At 44.7% G+C, this 18,188-nt stretch overlaps 1 protein-coding gene across 5 annotated transcripts; it reads left to right on the forward strand.

Annotated features, from left to right (window-relative positions):
* Position 1: 1 nt before the first annotated feature.
* DPP8 (dipeptidyl peptidase 8) lies at positions 2-15,620 on the forward strand. 5 transcript variants are annotated; one of them, XM_039362180.1, is made up of 20 exons: positions 2-131; positions 1,778-2,054; positions 3,361-3,473; positions 4,360-4,533; positions 4,966-5,134; positions 5,821-5,931; positions 6,310-6,438; positions 6,622-6,683; positions 7,709-7,809; positions 8,116-8,293; positions 8,702-8,861; positions 9,301-9,380; positions 9,926-10,078; positions 10,589-10,724; positions 11,207-11,352; positions 11,604-11,750; positions 13,149-13,301; positions 13,686-13,828; positions 14,225-14,336; positions 15,246-15,619. In XM_039362180.1, exons 2-20 carry the CDS (start codon positions 1,793-1,795, stop codon positions 15,396-15,398), a joined length of 2,682 nt encoding a protein of 893 aa, XP_039218114.1. In that variant the 5' UTR covers positions 2-131; positions 1,778-1,792; the 3' UTR covers positions 15,399-15,619. The 5 variants fall into 5 exon arrangements, with proteins under 5 accessions (XP_039218114.1, XP_039218112.1, XP_039218113.1 ...); XM_039362178.1 differs by having other exon boundaries at positions 59-183; XM_039362181.1 differs by lacking the exon at positions 2-131 and adding an exon at positions 497-569 and having other exon boundaries at positions 15,246-15,620.
* Positions 15,621-18,188: the final 2,568 nt, after the last annotated feature.

The following is an 18,188-nucleotide window of genomic DNA, read 5'->3' on the forward strand; positions in this document are numbered from 1 at the left end:
CGGCGCCAAAGGCGGGGAAGCTGCGCTGCTGCGCGCCGGAGGAGGCGAGGAAGGGAGGCCGGCAGGTCCCCGCCCGGCGGTCGCCCCGCCGAGAGCGCCTCCCCTGCCCCGGCGGCCGCGCCTCTCGCCCAGTAAGCGCCGCTGCGGCCGGGGGGCATCGGGGGCAGCGCTGGCCGAGCCCGGGTAGGGCACCCCCTGGGCAGCCACGCTAGGCTCGGGCGCCGGCAGGGCGGGGGGCTCCGGGGGCAGCGGGCTGGGGGCGCTGATCAAGCCCGGGCGGGGGTCCCTCTGGGCAGGCACGGGGGGCGCAGCCAGGCTGGGCGCGGGCAGGAGGGGGCTAGAGGGAGACCCCCGGGGGATCGGACCGCACGGCTCCCTGCAACAGGGCGGGCTCCGTGCGGGGACCCTCCGGTCGCCCAGGCGGGGCTTGGCCCTGCAGCTGCGGGCATCGCTCCCGGCCAGGCCTTCCTCCGTGCCCCGCGGGGGCGGGGTGGGCGGCGGGGCGGGGGAACGGAAGCAGCAGCCCCGGGCAGGGTCGGGAGGAAGCCGGAGCAGCCGCCGCGGGCGAGGTAGTGGCTTCCGCGGCAGCAGGGCAGGGGACTCCTCTGCCCCCGCCCCGTCTGGGAGAGTCCGTGGGGGGGGAGGCGATGGGCGCGTGCCAGGCTGGGTGGGGACGATTGGAAACCCCCCCCCGCCGCTTCGTTTCTGTGATCGCGCACCGACTTTGCAACCCCCTCCCCCCGCCGCTCCGGAATTTATGGGGAGGGGGATCCCCGGGTTGTCCCCCTGGGTGGCTGCACCGCCGCCTGCAGACATGCCAGGGCTGGACAAGCTGCCCGTCCAGGCAGGTCATCGTAGATCTCCCCCCCCCGTGACTTTCGCCTGCCCCCCAGCAGGAAGGGGGCTCCAACCGGGACCCCTGACATTCTCTATCCCCATGGGACCTTATCCCAATCCAGGGGTAGGCAACCTTGGCGCTTTTATGACTCGTGGACTTCAACTCCCAGAATTCCTGAGCCAGCTGTGTGTGATCGACGTTTGCCACCTTCTGACAAGCAAAGTCAATGGGGAAGCCAGATTCGCTTAACAACTGTGTTATTAACTTATCAATTGTGGCAAGGAAGGCCGTAAAATGGGACAAAATTCACTTAACAACAGAAATTTGGGGCTCAGGGTTGTAAGTCAAGGATTATGTATAATAGTAATAATGATAGGTGGATAAAAATGCCAAATCCAGTCTAAGCATCTGGCTGACTGTGGAACAAAACATAATAACAACCAGCTAAAGAGTTGGTAGCTATGATTTACATTGTTGTGAACAGATAATAACGTGACGATTTCTTTAATATTATTAAACAACATCTGCCTCTCCCAGGTCCTTGGGAAGGATTCAGTAGGTGGACAAAAATACCAAATCCAGTCTAACATCTGGCTGATTCTGACCAAGCATAATAATAATAAAAGTGGAAATACTCTATTCCAGAGGGCTAGCCTGGAGCATGAGCACAATTCAGAAATAAGAGAAAGAATGATCAGTGGTCGTTGAAATTCCACCACTGGACATCCTTCCTTGAACGTCCCAAAGGAACCTACGATGCTGGTAGGCCAATAGCTCACCTGTCATAAGACAGCTTTCCAAACATCTGAAGATGTTCTCCAGCTTTTTGAGTGATTCCTGGGTCAGAATGGAAGGAGGCAGCTGAAAGTTCTTGAAGGAAGGACACAGGCAAGAGGTGGCTTCTTTAGTAGCATAGATTTTGATGAATTTCTTTTCCAGAGTCCAAGATGTGTGATGGCATCAGCCATGAAGACTGAGCAACCCGCCCTGGAAATCTTTGAGACGGCCAAGTGCCAGGAAAATGTGGTGGCAGCCGAGGAGACGGTCAAGCTGGAGCCATATTACGTGGAGAGACATTCATGGAGTCATCTGAAGAAGCTCCTGGCAGATACCAGGAAGTATCATAGCTGCCTGATGGCCAAGGCGCCCCACGACTTCACATTTGTGAAGAGGAATGATCCAGAATGTCCTCATTCAGACCGGATGTACTATCTGGGTGAGTTGAGTGCCAACATCCATTTGAAAAACCAATCATTGACAAAGGGGTCCACCATAGAACATAAAATAATAGAATTGAAAGGGACCTTGGAGATCTTCTAGGCCAATCTCCTGCTCAAGACCCTACTGTTCCGGATAAATGGCTGTCCAGTTACCATTCTTTTGAAATAGTCACATTCTGGCTTGGGGGCAGAGTTTAAGAGGCTTAAAGAGAGCCAGGGTAGGGGCCACATAAATCTTGGGGGGGAAACACCCCAAGAAACACAAGTTTAACTGAAGGGACCTGGAGCATGTGGATGGAGCAGGTTCCTAGATAACCTCGTTATTTATATCATAATAAATTATTTTGCTGCTTTGTATCATCCACAGTGTTCTTGATTTTTTTAATAAATTGGAGTAATAGTTGAAAAGAAAGTCAGCGCAGTATCTAGAATAAAGAGAGGTTTCACATGTGAAGGCTGACGAAACAGACCTTTTCGGGACCTGTTCATTTTGTGGAATTGGCTGTCCCCCCCCCCTTCTCCCAAATTTATTTATTTATCTGTCAAACTTTTATGGTCTCCATCTCGCCAAAAGCATCTCTAGGCAGTTTCAAAGGCAACTCTATGCTCCTCATATCCACCTTTTGCTGAGTCTTTCTAAAGATGATTGGAAATTCAGATCCACAATGCTGAGGGCCATCTGGTTTAGTTCTTTTTTATCTTAAGAGCTGTTCTGTTTCTCTTATGATGACTCAATAGAGTAGAACAGAAAAGAACAGAATAGAACTGAACAGAATACAGTAGGGTAGGGTAGAGTAGAATAAAAACTTTATTGTCACTTTAAATGTACACTAATACATTAAAATGAAATTTTGTTGCATTCAGCTCTCAAAGGGTAACCACCTCTAATATACACTACATAAACATGACAAAAGGTTACGCATATACCCACATACACACATATATAACACAGAGAAACAACACAGTCTAGTTCGGATGTATACATATACATGGCGAGAGAGAAAAATGAATCCTGTGAATTTACAAGACGGATTGCGTAAGGAACAAAAAGCTGTTGCATAATCTAGTAGTCCTGCTATAAATACTTCAAAACTCTTGTGATATTAGGAATTTTTATTTGGCTGTTCTGGGTCTGGATAGGTCTCTGGGTCTGCATGGGATGTAACCACTAGCAAATAAATGCATTTATAAATCAACTGGCATTTGCTGGTTTTGAAGTCCATATGACAATTTTGGCTTGGGACTCTGGTAGCAAAGAAGAAAAATTCAGTATTTTTTTCCCCTTTCTTTCTTATTAATTAGCCATGTCCGGTGAAAACAGGGAAAACACCCTATTTTATTCCGAAATCCCCAAAACCGTAAACAAGGCCGCCATTCTTAGGCTTTCTTGGAAGCCTCTTTTAGACCTTTTTCAGGTACGTCATTTGGTTATTTCTTCCCTCTTTCATCCCTCCTGTTTTTCCCCGTCCTAAAAGTGGGGTACAACGCCCATCTGAATCACCGGTACAGAGGTCAGGGGTCAAAAAAGTCAAGATGGTGACTGCAACGCAGGGCTTCAGTCACAGGATTGCAGCCACCATCTTGACTTTTTTGACCTCTCCTCCCTTCCGGTTGCCTCTCAAGCTGCAGTGATCAGTTGGAAGCATTGTCCAAGATTTGTGCTAGATATCTTAGTAGCGCTAACAGGTTCTTATTGCTGGCTACTTTCTTACTTATTAAACATGCAAAGCACTTTCTCCTTGGCTGTGTTTAACTTTAATCAGTAGCGTTTTGTCTGAGTTGTTCAAAGGTTTTGATATCAGCTTCGATACCAGGAAGAAGCTTAACATAATAGCAGAATTGGAAGGGAGCTTAAACCTAACCATTATACAAGCAAAACAGGATGAAACGTGGTTTAAGGTCAAAGCAACAAGAGAGCATTCAGAAGCAGCCGAAGCAAATTCACTGGAGTATCGGGGGAGTAGATGCAGCATAATTAGACTCTTGTTATAGCCAATGCAGGTAGTCCTTGACTTACAACTACAATTAAGCCCAACATTTATGTTGCTAAGTAAGACATTTGTTAAGTAAGGACACTGCAGTCATCATAAATATGAGCCAATTGCCAAGTGTCTGAATTTTGATCACGTGATACGGATGCTGCAACGATCGTAAGTGTGAACAACCATCATAAGTCACTTTTTTTTCAGTGCCATTCTAATTTCAAATGGTCACTAAACGGATGGTTGTAAATCAAGGACTGTCTGTAATAAACAGTTTTGTTTTCCCGCATATTCTTCTCACCCTGTCCTCTCATGTCAGGCCAGCCCGGATTATGGGATGTACTCACGAGAGGAGGAGTTGCTGCGGGAGAGGAAACGCATCGGTACCATTGGGATCGCTTCCTATGATTATCACCGAGAAAGTGGCACATTTTTATTCCAAGCCGGCAGTGGGATCTACCACGTCAAAGATGGTGGCCCGAATGGGTTTACGGTGAGTGGTTCTGGCAGATTGTCGTTCCTTGCTCATAGCATTGGGCAAAATAATTTAATACCACTTTACAATGCCTTGGTAAGGCCACACTTGGATACTTGGAATCCAGCTTTGCTCACCACGATGTAAAAAAGACGTTGAGACTTTACAAAGAGTGCAGAGAAGAGCAACAAAGACGATAAACATGAAATGTTTTTGTTTTGTTCTTGTTTCTGTTTTAACTGAAGATTTTTACAAGTTGTCTTGAAGTCCACATGAAGGGGGCTTTGTTTTTATATGTAGGTTTATGTTCTCCAGTCTTCTGGAGGTATCAGGCGCTGGCCCATCCTGTTCAACGTCTCATCTTGAGCTGCTCTTTATTTCACACAGCGATCCAGGAGGAGCAAGTACATAGTTCCAAAGAGCCCTTTCCGTGTTCTTTTATCATTACAGCAACAGCCTTTGCAGCCCAATCTGGTTGAGACCGGTTGCCCTAATATTCGGATGGATCCGAAAATCTGCCCAGCAGACCCCAACTGGATTGCCTTTATTCATAGCAACGATATCTGGATCTCCAATCTGGCAACCAAAGAAGAGTGGAGGTTAACCTTTGTACATAAAGGTGATGCTGGCTAATCCATGGTTTGTTGAATGATGGTTTATTAAATAAAGTAGAACTGATTGGGTTGGAAAAATGAATGATATTTTGGATTAGCATGGTGGATGATCCAACCTTTCCCCTCAAAGCCAGTTATCTATAGAACTATTAATGGTAACCGATTTTTGATCAAACCATGGCTTATTTTCTTGTTCTGATTAGGTTTCCTTTTAGTTTTAAATCATGATTGGGTTTTCCAAACGAAGCCCTCCTCGTCTGAATATTTATTGGGGAGTTTCCAGCTTGAGCTCTCCTGTGTGGTGCCTTTGGATTACCAGTATATGGCATATTACTTAAAGTTTAAACTCAATTAGAGGTTGTCGACTTACAATAGTAGTGGAGCCTGCGCATCACGGTCATAAGTCAGGGTGGTCATAAATTGGGTGATCCAGATGACCAATCAGATTTTATGACCGTTTTTGCAGCGGTCATAAATCCTGGTTTTTCAGCAAAATGCTTGTAAAACACAACCGTTTGACACTGCAAATGGCTATAAATGCTGTCCAGTTGCCAATACCCAACATGGGAATCACATGACCGCAGGGGGTGCAGCCATTGGATCTTAGCAATTCTGGGCAGCATCCTGGACATTTTGCAGATTGCAACAGTTGTTTATCTCCTTTCTTTTGCCTCATATGTTGCCTGCACAGAACTTGCCAGCATTGAGGAGGATCCCAAGTCTGCTGGAGTTGCTACCTTTGTGCTGCAGGAGGAGTTTGACAGATACACGGGCTACTGGTGGTGCCCAGCAGCTGAGCCAAGTAAGTGACCAAGGTGTGCAGCTCAAGAAGTTGACTTAATTTCCCTGATGCCAGTCATCCCACCTTGGCCTCTAGAACAAAAAGAAGCTTGAACTCACGTTTCGTAAAAACACGCTTTACTAAAAGTAGAATTCTTTATTGGCCAAGTGTGGTTGGGACACACAAGGGATTTGTCTCAGGTGCATAAGCTCTCAGTGTACAAACCAGTAATAGTGATCAAACCGGACCATAAACAACATAAAAATACATTCATCATAAATCATAAAATACAACACTTCATCATCATGTTGGTTGTCTCTTGGAAGGCGAACCATCAGACAGAAGCTGTTGGGGAGAAGTCAAATACATTGGCCTTTCTTTGCGTCTCCTTCTTGGTAGTTGCTGACGGAGGAAAAATCCTTAGAATTCTGTATGAAGAAAACGATGAGTCAGAGGTGGAAATTATTCATGTCACATCCCCCATGCTGGAAACCAGAAGGACGGATTCTTTTCGGTATCCCAAGACAGGTGAGAGAACCTGGTGGGACATTCCAGGAAGGGCCCAGTGTTTCTCAACCTCAGCCACTTCAAGAGGTGTGCTGGCTGGAGAATTCTGGGAGTTGAAGTCCACAAGTCATAAAAGGGCCAAGTTTGAAGACCCCTGTTTTAATTCCTCTGTAACTCATAATGTTTTTTTTTTTTCTCTTATAGGCACTGCAAATCCCAAAGTCACTTTCAAGTTATCTGAAATAACCGTTGGTTCGGATGGCAGAGTAAGCCTACTCTGTTTTTTTTTTCTCAAATAAATATTTATAGTGTGATGTTGTATGAACTTGTATTGTTTGAACTATGGTGCGTTGAATCCACTCTAGTGTCCTGAGTCACAAAGCACCTTGCTATAAACCATAGTTTGGTTCCACATTGCACAAAGCCACAAAGTGGTTGATTTGGCTTTGGGGCTGATGACGTAGCACAGACAAGCCATTCTGGCTTATAGAGTAATGAATGGTGATTACAAACTAGGACTTAATAATGTGATGCTATGGGACATGACAAGTTATAGCTTAATTTGAAAAGCATGCCCAGCCACTTGGTCAGGTCATAGATGAGGAAAAAGAGGCTTGTCCATAAAAACAGGATGAAGAAGTTTTTGGAGATTAAAAATTGGTTAGAGTGGGTGAGGCAATCATGCCAAAGTGTTATGAAAGTGTTTTTCAGACTTTGCAACTTAAAGATATGTGGACTTCAGCTTCCAGAATTCCCCAGCCAGTCCATATATCTTCAAGTTGCGAAGTTTGAAACATGTGTTATAGAAGGTCTGTAGGCAAGACAAGAATTTCCCTTCTCTTCTCTTCTTTTCTCTTCTCTTCTCTCTTCTCTTCACTTCCCTCCCCTTCCCTTCTTCTCTTTCTCCCTCCCTCCCTCCCTCCCTCCCTTCTAAGTGGTTCTTAGCATTATACCAAATTTAGGATGAAAACACTCAAGGTTTTTTATGTTTCCTGTTTGAAAATAGTTAGCAACTTGTGCCACTATGTATGGCTGGGGAAACTCCGAGGAAAGCAAAAAAGTGGGATTATGGGCATTGTTACAGATAATTCCTGCCCTACAGATTCAAAATAACATAATGGGAGGAAGTTAAGAACCGTATGAAACCTGTGAAGGTTCCTGGAAAGACGTTAGGACCAAGTATATTATTATCCAGAATTTGTCTTTCATTTGGCATTCCATGCCTCTTAATATATTTTGGAGAAATATAGTAGTAGTTTTTCTAATGGGCATTTTTACCTCTTCCCTGAAGATTTTGGATGTTGTTGACAAAGAACTGGTCCAGCCCTTTGAAATCTTATTCGATGCAGTAGAATATATCGCCAGAGCAGGATGGACACGGGAGGGAAAATAGTATGTATTTTATAATTCTTCCATTTGCTCAGGTTTGGACTGGGCTGTTCTGAGCCCTGGTGTTTCAGAGCATTCTTGGGTTGGAAGGGAGCCTAGAGATCTTCTAGTCCACCCCTACACCCAATGCGAGAACCCTCAAACCATCCCAGGCTGTCCAATCTTTTCTTGAATACACCTCCAGTCATGGAGGCCCCATAGCTTCAGGATTTTCCTTGTCCATCCGTTCAGATCCAGGAGATAAAACATCAAGTAATATTGCATGATGGTGGCACCATCAGGTTTCTGATTCCCATTCCTTTCTGCTAGCGCCTGGGCCATCCTGCTGGACCGTTCTCAAACCCGGCTGCAGATTGCCTTGCTTCCCCCAGCCTTATTTATCCCCATGGAAGAGGACGCCATGGAGAGACAGAAATTAATGGATGCTGTGCCTGACTCCATTACCCCTTTGGTCATTTACGAAGAAACAACAGACATCTGGATAAATGTAAGGATGTATTCCTTCAGGGTAGGCCTGCTAAAGTTCTCTAGCTTCGGATGGAATTGTTGGGATGGAGTATACGTCCAGAGAGATAGAGGAGAAAATCATCTAATGAAGTTTGACAAGAAAGCTTTTCAATCAACAGGAAGAATTGGTTAGCTTAGGCAGAGTCTAGGAGCTGAATGTGGTATGGATAGAAATTGAAAGTCTACATGGTTAGACTAGTCATGCAGAGAGCTACTTTTCACTAGTGGTAAAAATACCAGGCTAGAAATTCGGAAATTGTGAGTTCTAGTCCCACTTTAGGGATGAAAGCCAATCACCTGTGAATCAAAGGAGATGATCATTTTTGAATTAAGCGTCCTCGTTTTCCTAGTCTTTGTTTTGACTTGCCATTCTTCCTTATTTCCACAGATCCATGACATCTTCCATATTTTCCCCCAAACTCACGAGGATGTCATAGAATTCATCTTTGCCTCCGAGTGCAAAACAGGATTCCGACATCTGTACAAAATCTCCACCCTTTTAAAAGAGAGCAAATACAAACGGTCTTCGGGGGGACTTCCAGCTCCAAGTAACCTCTGGTTTTGCTTCTTGTGTCTTAAGAAATGGAAGAAGTTAGACATGCATGTCGAAGGCCTCAAAATTCATTATAGGGAGCCCTCAATTTATAACCACCTGTTTACTGGTTGTTCAAAGTGTGTCAGGTCACAGAGTGACCCGCTTGACAGCTGCAATAACAACCAAAATTCTGGGCTTGATTGTGGTTGTTAATTGAGGACTACCTGTAGCAAGACTATACAGGGTGTGAAGTGGAGGCCTGTCTCTTTTCTGAAGATGGAGCAATTCCCCTCAGATGCCCTGTTCTAACTGCCAAATCTTTTATTGGCATAAGAAGAGACTTGCACGCTTTTCCAATTTTGTGCATGCCTCTTCTGTGTGCAGAAAGGATGTTGTTCGGATGAGGTGAGGAAGGGCACCTGTGGACTCCCTTAACCTTCATCTCCTTGTAGGTGACTTCCTATGTCATGTCAAAGAAGAGCTGCCCATCACCAGTGGGGAATGGGAAGTTCTTGGCCGACACGGTTCAAATGTAAGCTGCTTGGTCTCCCTTTTCTTGAATTGGTAACCTTCAATCGGACTTTTAAACCCTTCAACATTTGCACAAAATTATTGTGGTATCTTAACATATCCCATAGCCACGTGGCTGCTAGATCATAAAACGTCTGGTTTTGCCAGGCCCAAATCCCAAATTCCAGGCTCAATAGTGGTCATTAAGGGAGGACTTCCTGTATAACAGCAATACCCTTCTTTGCTTCCCATGTGGAGGCCTGCCTCTTTTCTGAAGGTGGAGCCATTTAACTGATTTATTGCTAAAAGCCTAGGCTGTTCTCAACTAACAGCCTCTGCTTAGAGCTAGGTAAGGTTCAATGGCAACCAAGGGAGGGCTGACGCAGGAATTCTGGGAGTTGAAGTCCATGAGTCATAAAAGAGCCAAGGTTGCCTACCCCTGCACTAGGTAATTCTGCATTAACTTCCTTGTCAGGCAGTAAAGCTAAAACGGAAATGCTGCTCGGCTATTCCTGATGGTACAAATGTGGGCCACTTCTTATTTTGTGCTTTTGTTTTTTTAATCAGATCCGGGTGGACGAAGTTAACAAACTGGTATATTTTGAAGGTACAAAAGATTCTCCCTTGGAACACCACTTATACGTTGTTAGCTACAAGAACCCTGGAGAGATTAAGCGACTGACCGAACATGGTTTCTCACATGCTTGCTATGTTAGTCAGGTATTAATCTTAATCTATGATGCCTTCACGAAAAGGGCCAGTTTATAAGGGAACCTGGTCATCTTCTTGAGAAGGTCCTCTCCTGACCATCAAGTGGGTTCAGGTAGTCCAAAGAAAGAAAATGGACAGTTTTGCAGGAAGTTCGATCCGGCCTTGAACAACCTTCTCCAATTTGGCAGCTGCTCCATTTGTGTTGGGGGCTGAAATTTTCTACATTTGAAGCCAGTGGCAGTTTCAGGATATCCAGGCCAGTGGCAACTGGAAAATGTGCACCAAAATTCCCCAGCCAGCATAGCTTCCAGTTGCCAAGGCTGAAAAACACTGAACTAGGTTATATTGAGTTGAGATTTGCTCAATCGTGAAGAAATGGCAGCCCAGCTCTAGTAGAGTTGACCTTATTCTTGAGGGAAACCGAAGAAGGAAGTGGAATTCAAGCCAACATGGATCTCTCTCTCTCTCTCTCTCTCTCTCTCTCTCTCTCTCTTTTTTTTTTTTTTTTTTTTTTTTCAGGACTGTGAAATGGTTATATGTAAATTTAGTAATCAGAAAAGCCCCCACCAGGTCTCCCTCTACAAGCTGACTGGCCTGGAAAAGGGGATTGCTCACAGGTCCAAGGAATTCTGGGCCACCATTTTGCATTCCTCAGGTAGGGGATTTCTCTTGGAGGGGGGTGTTCAGGGTGCAGTGGGGCTTGCGATGCTCAGGGGCATTCTAGTTTTATGTGGGGAACCTGGAGGGAGGAAAGGATGGGAGGAAGGAAGGAAAAAGGAAGGAAGATTGTTAAAATTTGTTTTGTGCCAGAAGACAGAAATGTCTTGCTTCTTTTGAGGGAAACTGAGTGTTTGAATTGGAAAGGGAAGGGGAAGGAGGAGAGGAAAGGGGTGGAAGGAAGGAAGGAAGGAAGGAAGGAAGGAAGGAAGGAAGGAAGGAAGGAAGCTTTCTTTTTAGTAAAAACATTTTGGGGTCTCCTGAGGCTGCAGAAATGGTCATTGAGACCTTCTAATTCAGGGACCCCACTTCCCCCCACTTCCAGGCAAATTCAGCCTTTTGAAAGAAAGCTGGTCAAAGACGACGCCAGGCTCTCTCTTCCGTTTCTCTGCTTCACAATGCCTTCTTTGCTTCCTGCAGGATCTCTCCCAGATTACGTCCCCCCAGAGATCTTCTCTTTTGACAGTTCCTCGGGATTTGTGCTTTATGGGATGATGTATAAGCCCCATGATTTACAACCTGGGAAGAAATACCCCACGGTGCTTTTCATCTATGGGGGCCCCCAGGTGAGTCTTGGTTATAAAAGAAAACCCTGTATTATACCTCTATTTGGACCTGAACTGTGGATTTACTCAACATATAGCATAATTTACATGAATATTTGGATATTTCCTAGGTTCTTGGCTGGAATATGAATTTCCAAAGAACACCAGTCAAATATGTGATTCTTTTTGTTTGTTCTCTGTCCTTTATTGTTCCTTGACGATTAAAAAACAATATCAACAACGATGATGATGCTTTTAATGCATCCTTCCAGGTGCAGCTTGTAAACAACCGCTTTAAAGGAGTCAAATATTTCCGACTGAACACGCTGGCTTCTCTGGGCTACGTGGTGGTGGTGCTGGACAACCGAGGTTCCTGCCACCGGGGCCTGAACTTTGAAGGCGCCTTCAAATATAAGATGGTAAATTGTCTCACAAATGTCTGTGGAGGTTCTCAGTCATCCGGATCAGTGTTGTCCCAAAAGTGCCTTTTCAGGAAGCAGCTGGGCTTCCTGTTTTTTCTTGGAAGACGTTTCGCTTCTCATCCAAAAAGCTTCTTCAGCTCTGACCGGATGGTGGGGAAGGGAAGGATTTATACTTAAAATGTTTAGCCATGCACTTTGGGATGAACACCCTTCGAAGGGTGAGGGAGGATGAAAGGATTTCCAGAAAACATTGCAGACTCCGGGAACCGTTTGTGCTTCAGTTTGCGATGCAAACAACACAGACGCACCCCCAACAGCCTGCGCCTGTCTTCAACAGTGAAGGGACACAGGGCAGAAAAACATCCTGCAGCCAAGAAGGCTCCACACACATCTGCACTGTTCAGGAGACCCTTGAGGACACAGGTAAACCTGTGGCTTCAATGATCAGCTGTCTGCAAGGAGTATAAATCCTTCCATTCCGCACCTTTCAGTCAGAGCTGAAAAAGCTGCTTGGATGAGAAGCGAAACGTCCTCAAAGAAAAACAAGAAAGTCCAGTTACCTCCTGAAAAAAGTAGCTTTGAGTGCCCCATGAATGGAGCTAGCAAATGCTGAAAGGAACCAGTGGCCTTTTGAGATGTTTTTTTTTTTTTGTAATTCTGGGTATCCTCTGGACCACGCTTGGCATCATTGACTTGCTGGCTGAGGAATTCTTTGCGTTGAAGTCCTCTTTGATTGTTCTCTGTCCTCATTCTCAGTTTTGGGAGAGCAGAGTCCTCAAAAGTGATGGTAAACATTAACAGTGAATAAACATACAAGCCAGAGTGAAGGTTTTGAGTTCTTCTTTTTTGATGGGCATGTGAAGGAAGGAGCTCTGAGTTCAGTGTCCTTTCATTACTTGAATAAGGACACAGGCCTCATCCTGAAAGCCAGACAAGAAGTTTTGGATGGAAAGTTATCAAAGAGAGATCCAACCTAGAACTAAGGAGAAACTTCCTGACAGTGAGAACGATCAACCTGCCTCCAGGAGTTGTGGGTGCTCCATCACTGGAGGCTTTTAAGAAGAGACTGGACAGCCACTCGTCTGGAATGGTATAGGGCAGGGGTTGGCAACCTTGGCTCTTTTTTGACTCGTGGACTTCAACTCCCAGAATTCCTGAGCCAGCATAGCTCAATTTGGAAATCTCTCCCTTTCCCCTCAGCATGGCTGGCTCAGGAATTCTGGGAGTTGAAGTCAACGAGTCATAAAAGAGCCAAGGTGGCCTACCCCTGGTATAGGGCCTCCTGCTTGAGCAAGGGAGTTGGACTAGAAGACCTCCAAGGTCCCTTCTAATTCTGCTATTCTGTATTTAAACACTGATATGTTTCCTCCATGCATTTTTTTTTTCTTCCCACAGGGACAAATTGAAATTGGCGACCAAGTGGAAGCCTTGCAGTATTTGGCTTCCCAATACGAGTTCATCGATTTAGACCGGGTTGGCATTCATGGATGGTCCTATGGTGGATTTCTTTCCCTCATGGCACTGCTGCAGAAGCCAGAAATCTTTAAGGTTGGTTCACCTGCCACGGCCCATTCACCTCTTTGGGGCAGATGTGCTGTGGGCGTGTTTTTCCATGTGGAATTCTTTAAAAACAATCCAGTTATTTAGACCAGGGGCCTCCAAACGTGGCAACTTTAAGACTTGTGGACTTCAACTCCCGTGGCTGCCTGAGGAATTCTGGGGGTTGAAGTCCACAAGTCTTAAAGTTGTCACGTTTGGAGGCCCTGACAGGCTCAATTACAGTCGTATGTTGAGAATTACTTGTAAGTAGATAAGATAAAGCATAGACTACAGTATTATTTCTTCCTGTTATGGTTTGCAATTAGGCTTCAATCTGTTTGAGACAATTTTTCCAAATGCTTACAGTCAACTTGATTTATTTATTTTGTTCAGGTTGCAGTTGCTGGTGCTCCAGTCACGTTGTGGCTTTTCTACGACACGGGCTACACAGAGCGTTACATGGGACACCCGGACAATAACGAGCAGGGCTATTGTTTGGGCTCAGTAGCCATGCAGGCAGAGAAGTTCCCTTCCCAGTAAGTGTATGTGATATTAAAGACAGAATAAAAAATGTTTTTATGTAAAAAAGAAAATATGCATGTCTCTAATAATATTTTTTTTTCCAGTGATGGTTTTGACAAATGATTAATCCGAGTATGTTTTTAAAGCTGATGCACAAATATATGTGCTCTGAGCAATGACATTATTGGGGGGAAAACCAGTTCTAGCATTATTGCTGGATTTAGCTTTTTTGCTTTCAACCCAGTTGCTCACTTTAACTGGTTTTTATTTGTTCTTGGGGTCATTAGGTGATTTTAGAAAATACTGCATTCCTAGATGTGGGGGGGGGGAAATCTGCAGGAAATATAATAGTTAAGCAACTCGATTGTATTTCTAATCACATTTTCCCTATTGTTTATTGGTTTCTTCAGGCCTAACCGATTATTGCTACTGCATGGATTCCTGGATGAAAATGTTCATTTTGCACATACTAGTATTTTGCTGAGCTTCCTGGTCAGGGCTGGAAAACCCTACGACCTCCAGGTAGCAGAGAAATTTGTGCAGCTCTAAAATGCAAGGGTTAAAATTGGGTCTGGGTTGGGCTGGAGATCATATAACAGGGATCCCCAATCTCTGGTCTGCGGCCCGGTGCCAGGTTGTAGCCCATTGATAACTGGGCCGCAGCGGTGGTGGGTGAATACGTGCACACACACACGCACGAAGCTACATTTGTGAAAGCTGTGCGTGCGCAAAACCATCCCCCTTCCCTCCCTGTGCCTTTGCTGCTTCCGCCAGTGCGCCAAGCTGGAAAGGTTGGAGACCACGGTCATACAAAGTGATCAGGCTGAGGCAGAATCAGGACCTTGGAGAGCTCCTGGTTAACTTTCAGGAGAGAGGTTGTTCTTCTACTCCTGATAAAATGAGTTCAGCCAAGCCAGGTTGACTTCAACATTTTTCTTTCTGGCTTCAGGAGCCTGCGGTTCTTTCTGGAGCCTTAGAAACTTGGGGAACTGAGAAATTACAATGAGAACTTAGGATGAATAAAAGTGTTGAACAGACAGTCCTTGACTTACCACTGGTTTCTTAACAACCATTTGAAGTTGTGACCTACCTGGAACAAGGGACTTACAACCCAGCCTTGAGGATCATCTCCCCAGGGTCACATGACCACTCTTCTGATGCCCCAGGGGTTATGTGACCACACTTCAGTTGCTACACAACACAACCATGTTTACTGCCATTTGCAGAGTTCCTCGGTCACGTAACCACATTTTATGGCGGAAAAGCTGGCATTGTTTCCCCCCTTCTTAAAGGCTGGCATCAAACAGCTCAACTTTCCTTAGCTCTGGGTGGAAAGAAGCAGTCTAAATTTCTTGAAGCGCTAGGCCATGGGTAAGCACCCAGTCACAGCTGGAGGAACCACAGATTTCTTTCGCTTTCTTTCTCCCACAGATTTATCCGCAGGAGAGACACAGCATCCGTGTTCCTGAATCTGGAGAACACTACGAACTTTACCTCTTGTACTACCTCCAGGAGAATCTGGGATCACGCATGGCCGTGCTGAAGGCGATGCCCTCCTGCCAGTCCCAGGACTTCTCAGCATGACGCATCCACAGCTGCTTAACCAAACATGAGTGCTTAAGTGATGCCTCCCTGGTGCCTGCTTCTAACCAAGAGAGAACTCTACCCACTACCCGGCTTGACTGATGATCCTTCTCCTTTTTCAGGAGGCCCCCTGGTGCCATACAGAAGATGACTGTACAGCAAATGAATCATTTTAAATGTAAATAATAAAATAGATGGCTGTATGGCCTCTTAGATCCTGGGCTTCCTCCCTAAGCAGTGTAATGTTGGTTACAAAGCAACAAAGATGATGGGAGGTTAAACCGAACAATGAACAGTTGAGGGAATTGGGCCTGTCTAGCCTCTCAAAGAGAAGGGCTAGGGGTGAAAGGATAGCAGTCTTCCAACATTTGAGGGGCTATAATAAGAGAAGAAGGGATTGACTGATTTTCCAAAATATCTGAGGGCAGGACAAGAAATAATGGATAGAAACTTTCTCCTTGATGAGAGATACAACCGAGAACAAGAGAAATTTCATGACAGCGAGAACAATTAATCAGACATTTATGAGCCCATGATAGCCACATTCATGCTGTTGTTGCTAAATAAGCGCTAAGTAGGATGTGAAGGCAACGTCTGGCTGATTGGGGTTAGGAGGGAAGACAGGCCTGCTGTGAATCGGGTGCTCTGAAGTTCAAGGCTCCATCCAAGATTGTCATCTTAGTGGCTGGCAAAGGAAGGTCCTGAAAATGGGACCTGAGTTTTCATAATCTGTATATATTAGGGGGACAATTTTGGGAGTTGAAATCCACAAGTCATAAAAGAGCCAAGGCTGCCTACCCCTGGGCTAGGCATACTTAGTTCCCTTAACCACATTCTCCTCATGTTGTCTTGGGGGCTCCTAGAAAAAAGGATATCATTCCTAACATGTGAGTGTATATATAGTGTGAGAAAGGTTTTTGAGACAACATTTTTTTGTCTTCCTGAAGATTCCATTCCAATTTGTAATGGGCTCATTCCTGCCTGAAATTACGCACAGGGACCCGACTGGAGTCACTGCCATTAATTACACACATTGGTGCAAATCAGAAGAGACTCAGCCACAGTGTTGATGGGTGGGGTGGGTATGTTCTCTGTTGGTGACCCATCTTGTAAGGAAAAACCTAGCTTCCATTTTCCCACTTTTGTTCAATAAACTACAATTAGCCAAATGTTCCGTATCTTCCTATATAGTTCAGGGGCAGGCAGAAAAACAGAAAAGAAAAAAGAAAGTGGTAGATGTAAAACTATGTCAGTAAATTTCTTTTAGATCGCTCCACTCCATTTTGATTTATAGTTTTGGATGTATCCATGTATTCTAATTGAAAGCCACTTTCAAATGAGATTGTACGACAACAGAAACATGCCCAGTACTTGTTTCTTTTATTGTCTCATTGTCAGTACAGGCAGTATTATAATTAGGCATGTCAAAGAGCTTTTTACACACGGTGAAAATGAGATAATCTTAAGTACACATACTGATGCTTACTCTGTGACTGAAATCAAGCCAAGGTCAACACAGACATCCGATCTGAGTTCTCGTATCAGTTAAGTCACTTTTTGGACTAATTCAGAAGTAGATTGGCTGAAAATGTGATGGAGCAGTTGATTTACAGCAAAGAGCTACATCCTGGAGTTTTCCAAAAATTATGGAAAAGGTATTATGACACTCTTAAAGGTGGTCTACACTGCAAACCAGGAAATCAAAAACATCTTTTCTAATGCTTCTGATTAGTAAAAAAATTTCCCATGCTTTCTTCACTCGTCAGACATTCTATATTAACCTTAACAAAATGCGATGGGACATTTCATTTAAACAATAAGAAACTGCTATTATTTTATAAATAGTCCTAACTGTATTTCCTAACCAAACTCATTAAAACTACTTTAAGTGTAACTAAAGGCTTCAGGAATGTTCCGTTCCATTGTACAGTCTGGTTTTAAAAGACTTATTACTTCCATAATAGTTTTAGATTGGGACACAATTTCTCTGTGATGTCTGGAATGATTTACAAGGTGCTCTGGAGTTGACATATACGGTGATCCTTGACATATGACCATAATATGACCTATATTGTAAGTGAGGCAGTCGTTCAGAAGCTATAGAGTGGAGAAGGAATCCATACGATTCCCCAGGAGAGGAAACATGAAGTTAATGTTGAAGGAAAAGTCTTCATCAGGGTTCAGTCCAAGCTGGGAATAAACAACATGGCGACTGCTTTAGAAAGAAGGTTGCAGTTTATTGAAGAGGAGAGCCAGACAGAAAGATGGAAGAAAAGAGTGAGCACAGGTAGTAGGGAGTGGGTTTTATACCCTCTTGGGCTTTTGTTTGGAGTTGTTTCTTGTTCCTGTTTGAGGCTTTGTATTTCCTGTGTCATGTATTTTGACCTGTGTACCCTTTGGCATCTAATATTAAATTTCCTCAAAGGATCTTAAAGAGGCAGAAAAGAATGCACAGTTTTTTCTTAATAGCCCCAAGTCTCCCTCCCCCAAGCAGAAAGCAGCTCTGTAGAAGTGCAGATGTGATAATCCATTCAGGAAGGTTAGAGCCCTCCAGCTAGAAGCTTAGGAAGACAAAGACACCTAAAATCTACACACCCCACCCAAACTCTTAAGACAGGACATAATAGGATTAACCCAAAGGGTACACAAGTCAAAATACATGACACAAGAAATACAAAGTCTCTCTGCAAGGTCAAAAAGTATTTGACACTGTCCAGGAGAGGGCGCTCTTGTATATCTAATAGCCAGCATTAGGAGCTCATTGGCAGCGTTGCTGGATCTGCACAACTT

The sequence above is a fragment of the Crotalus tigris genome, unplaced genomic scaffold (assembly GCF_016545835.1).
Source record: "Crotalus tigris isolate CLP2741 ecotype Arizona unplaced genomic scaffold, ASM1654583v1 scf7180000019364.2947544272:3078424, whole genome shotgun sequence".
Classification (NCBI taxonomy): domain Eukaryota; kingdom Metazoa; phylum Chordata; class Lepidosauria; order Squamata; family Viperidae; genus Crotalus; species Crotalus tigris.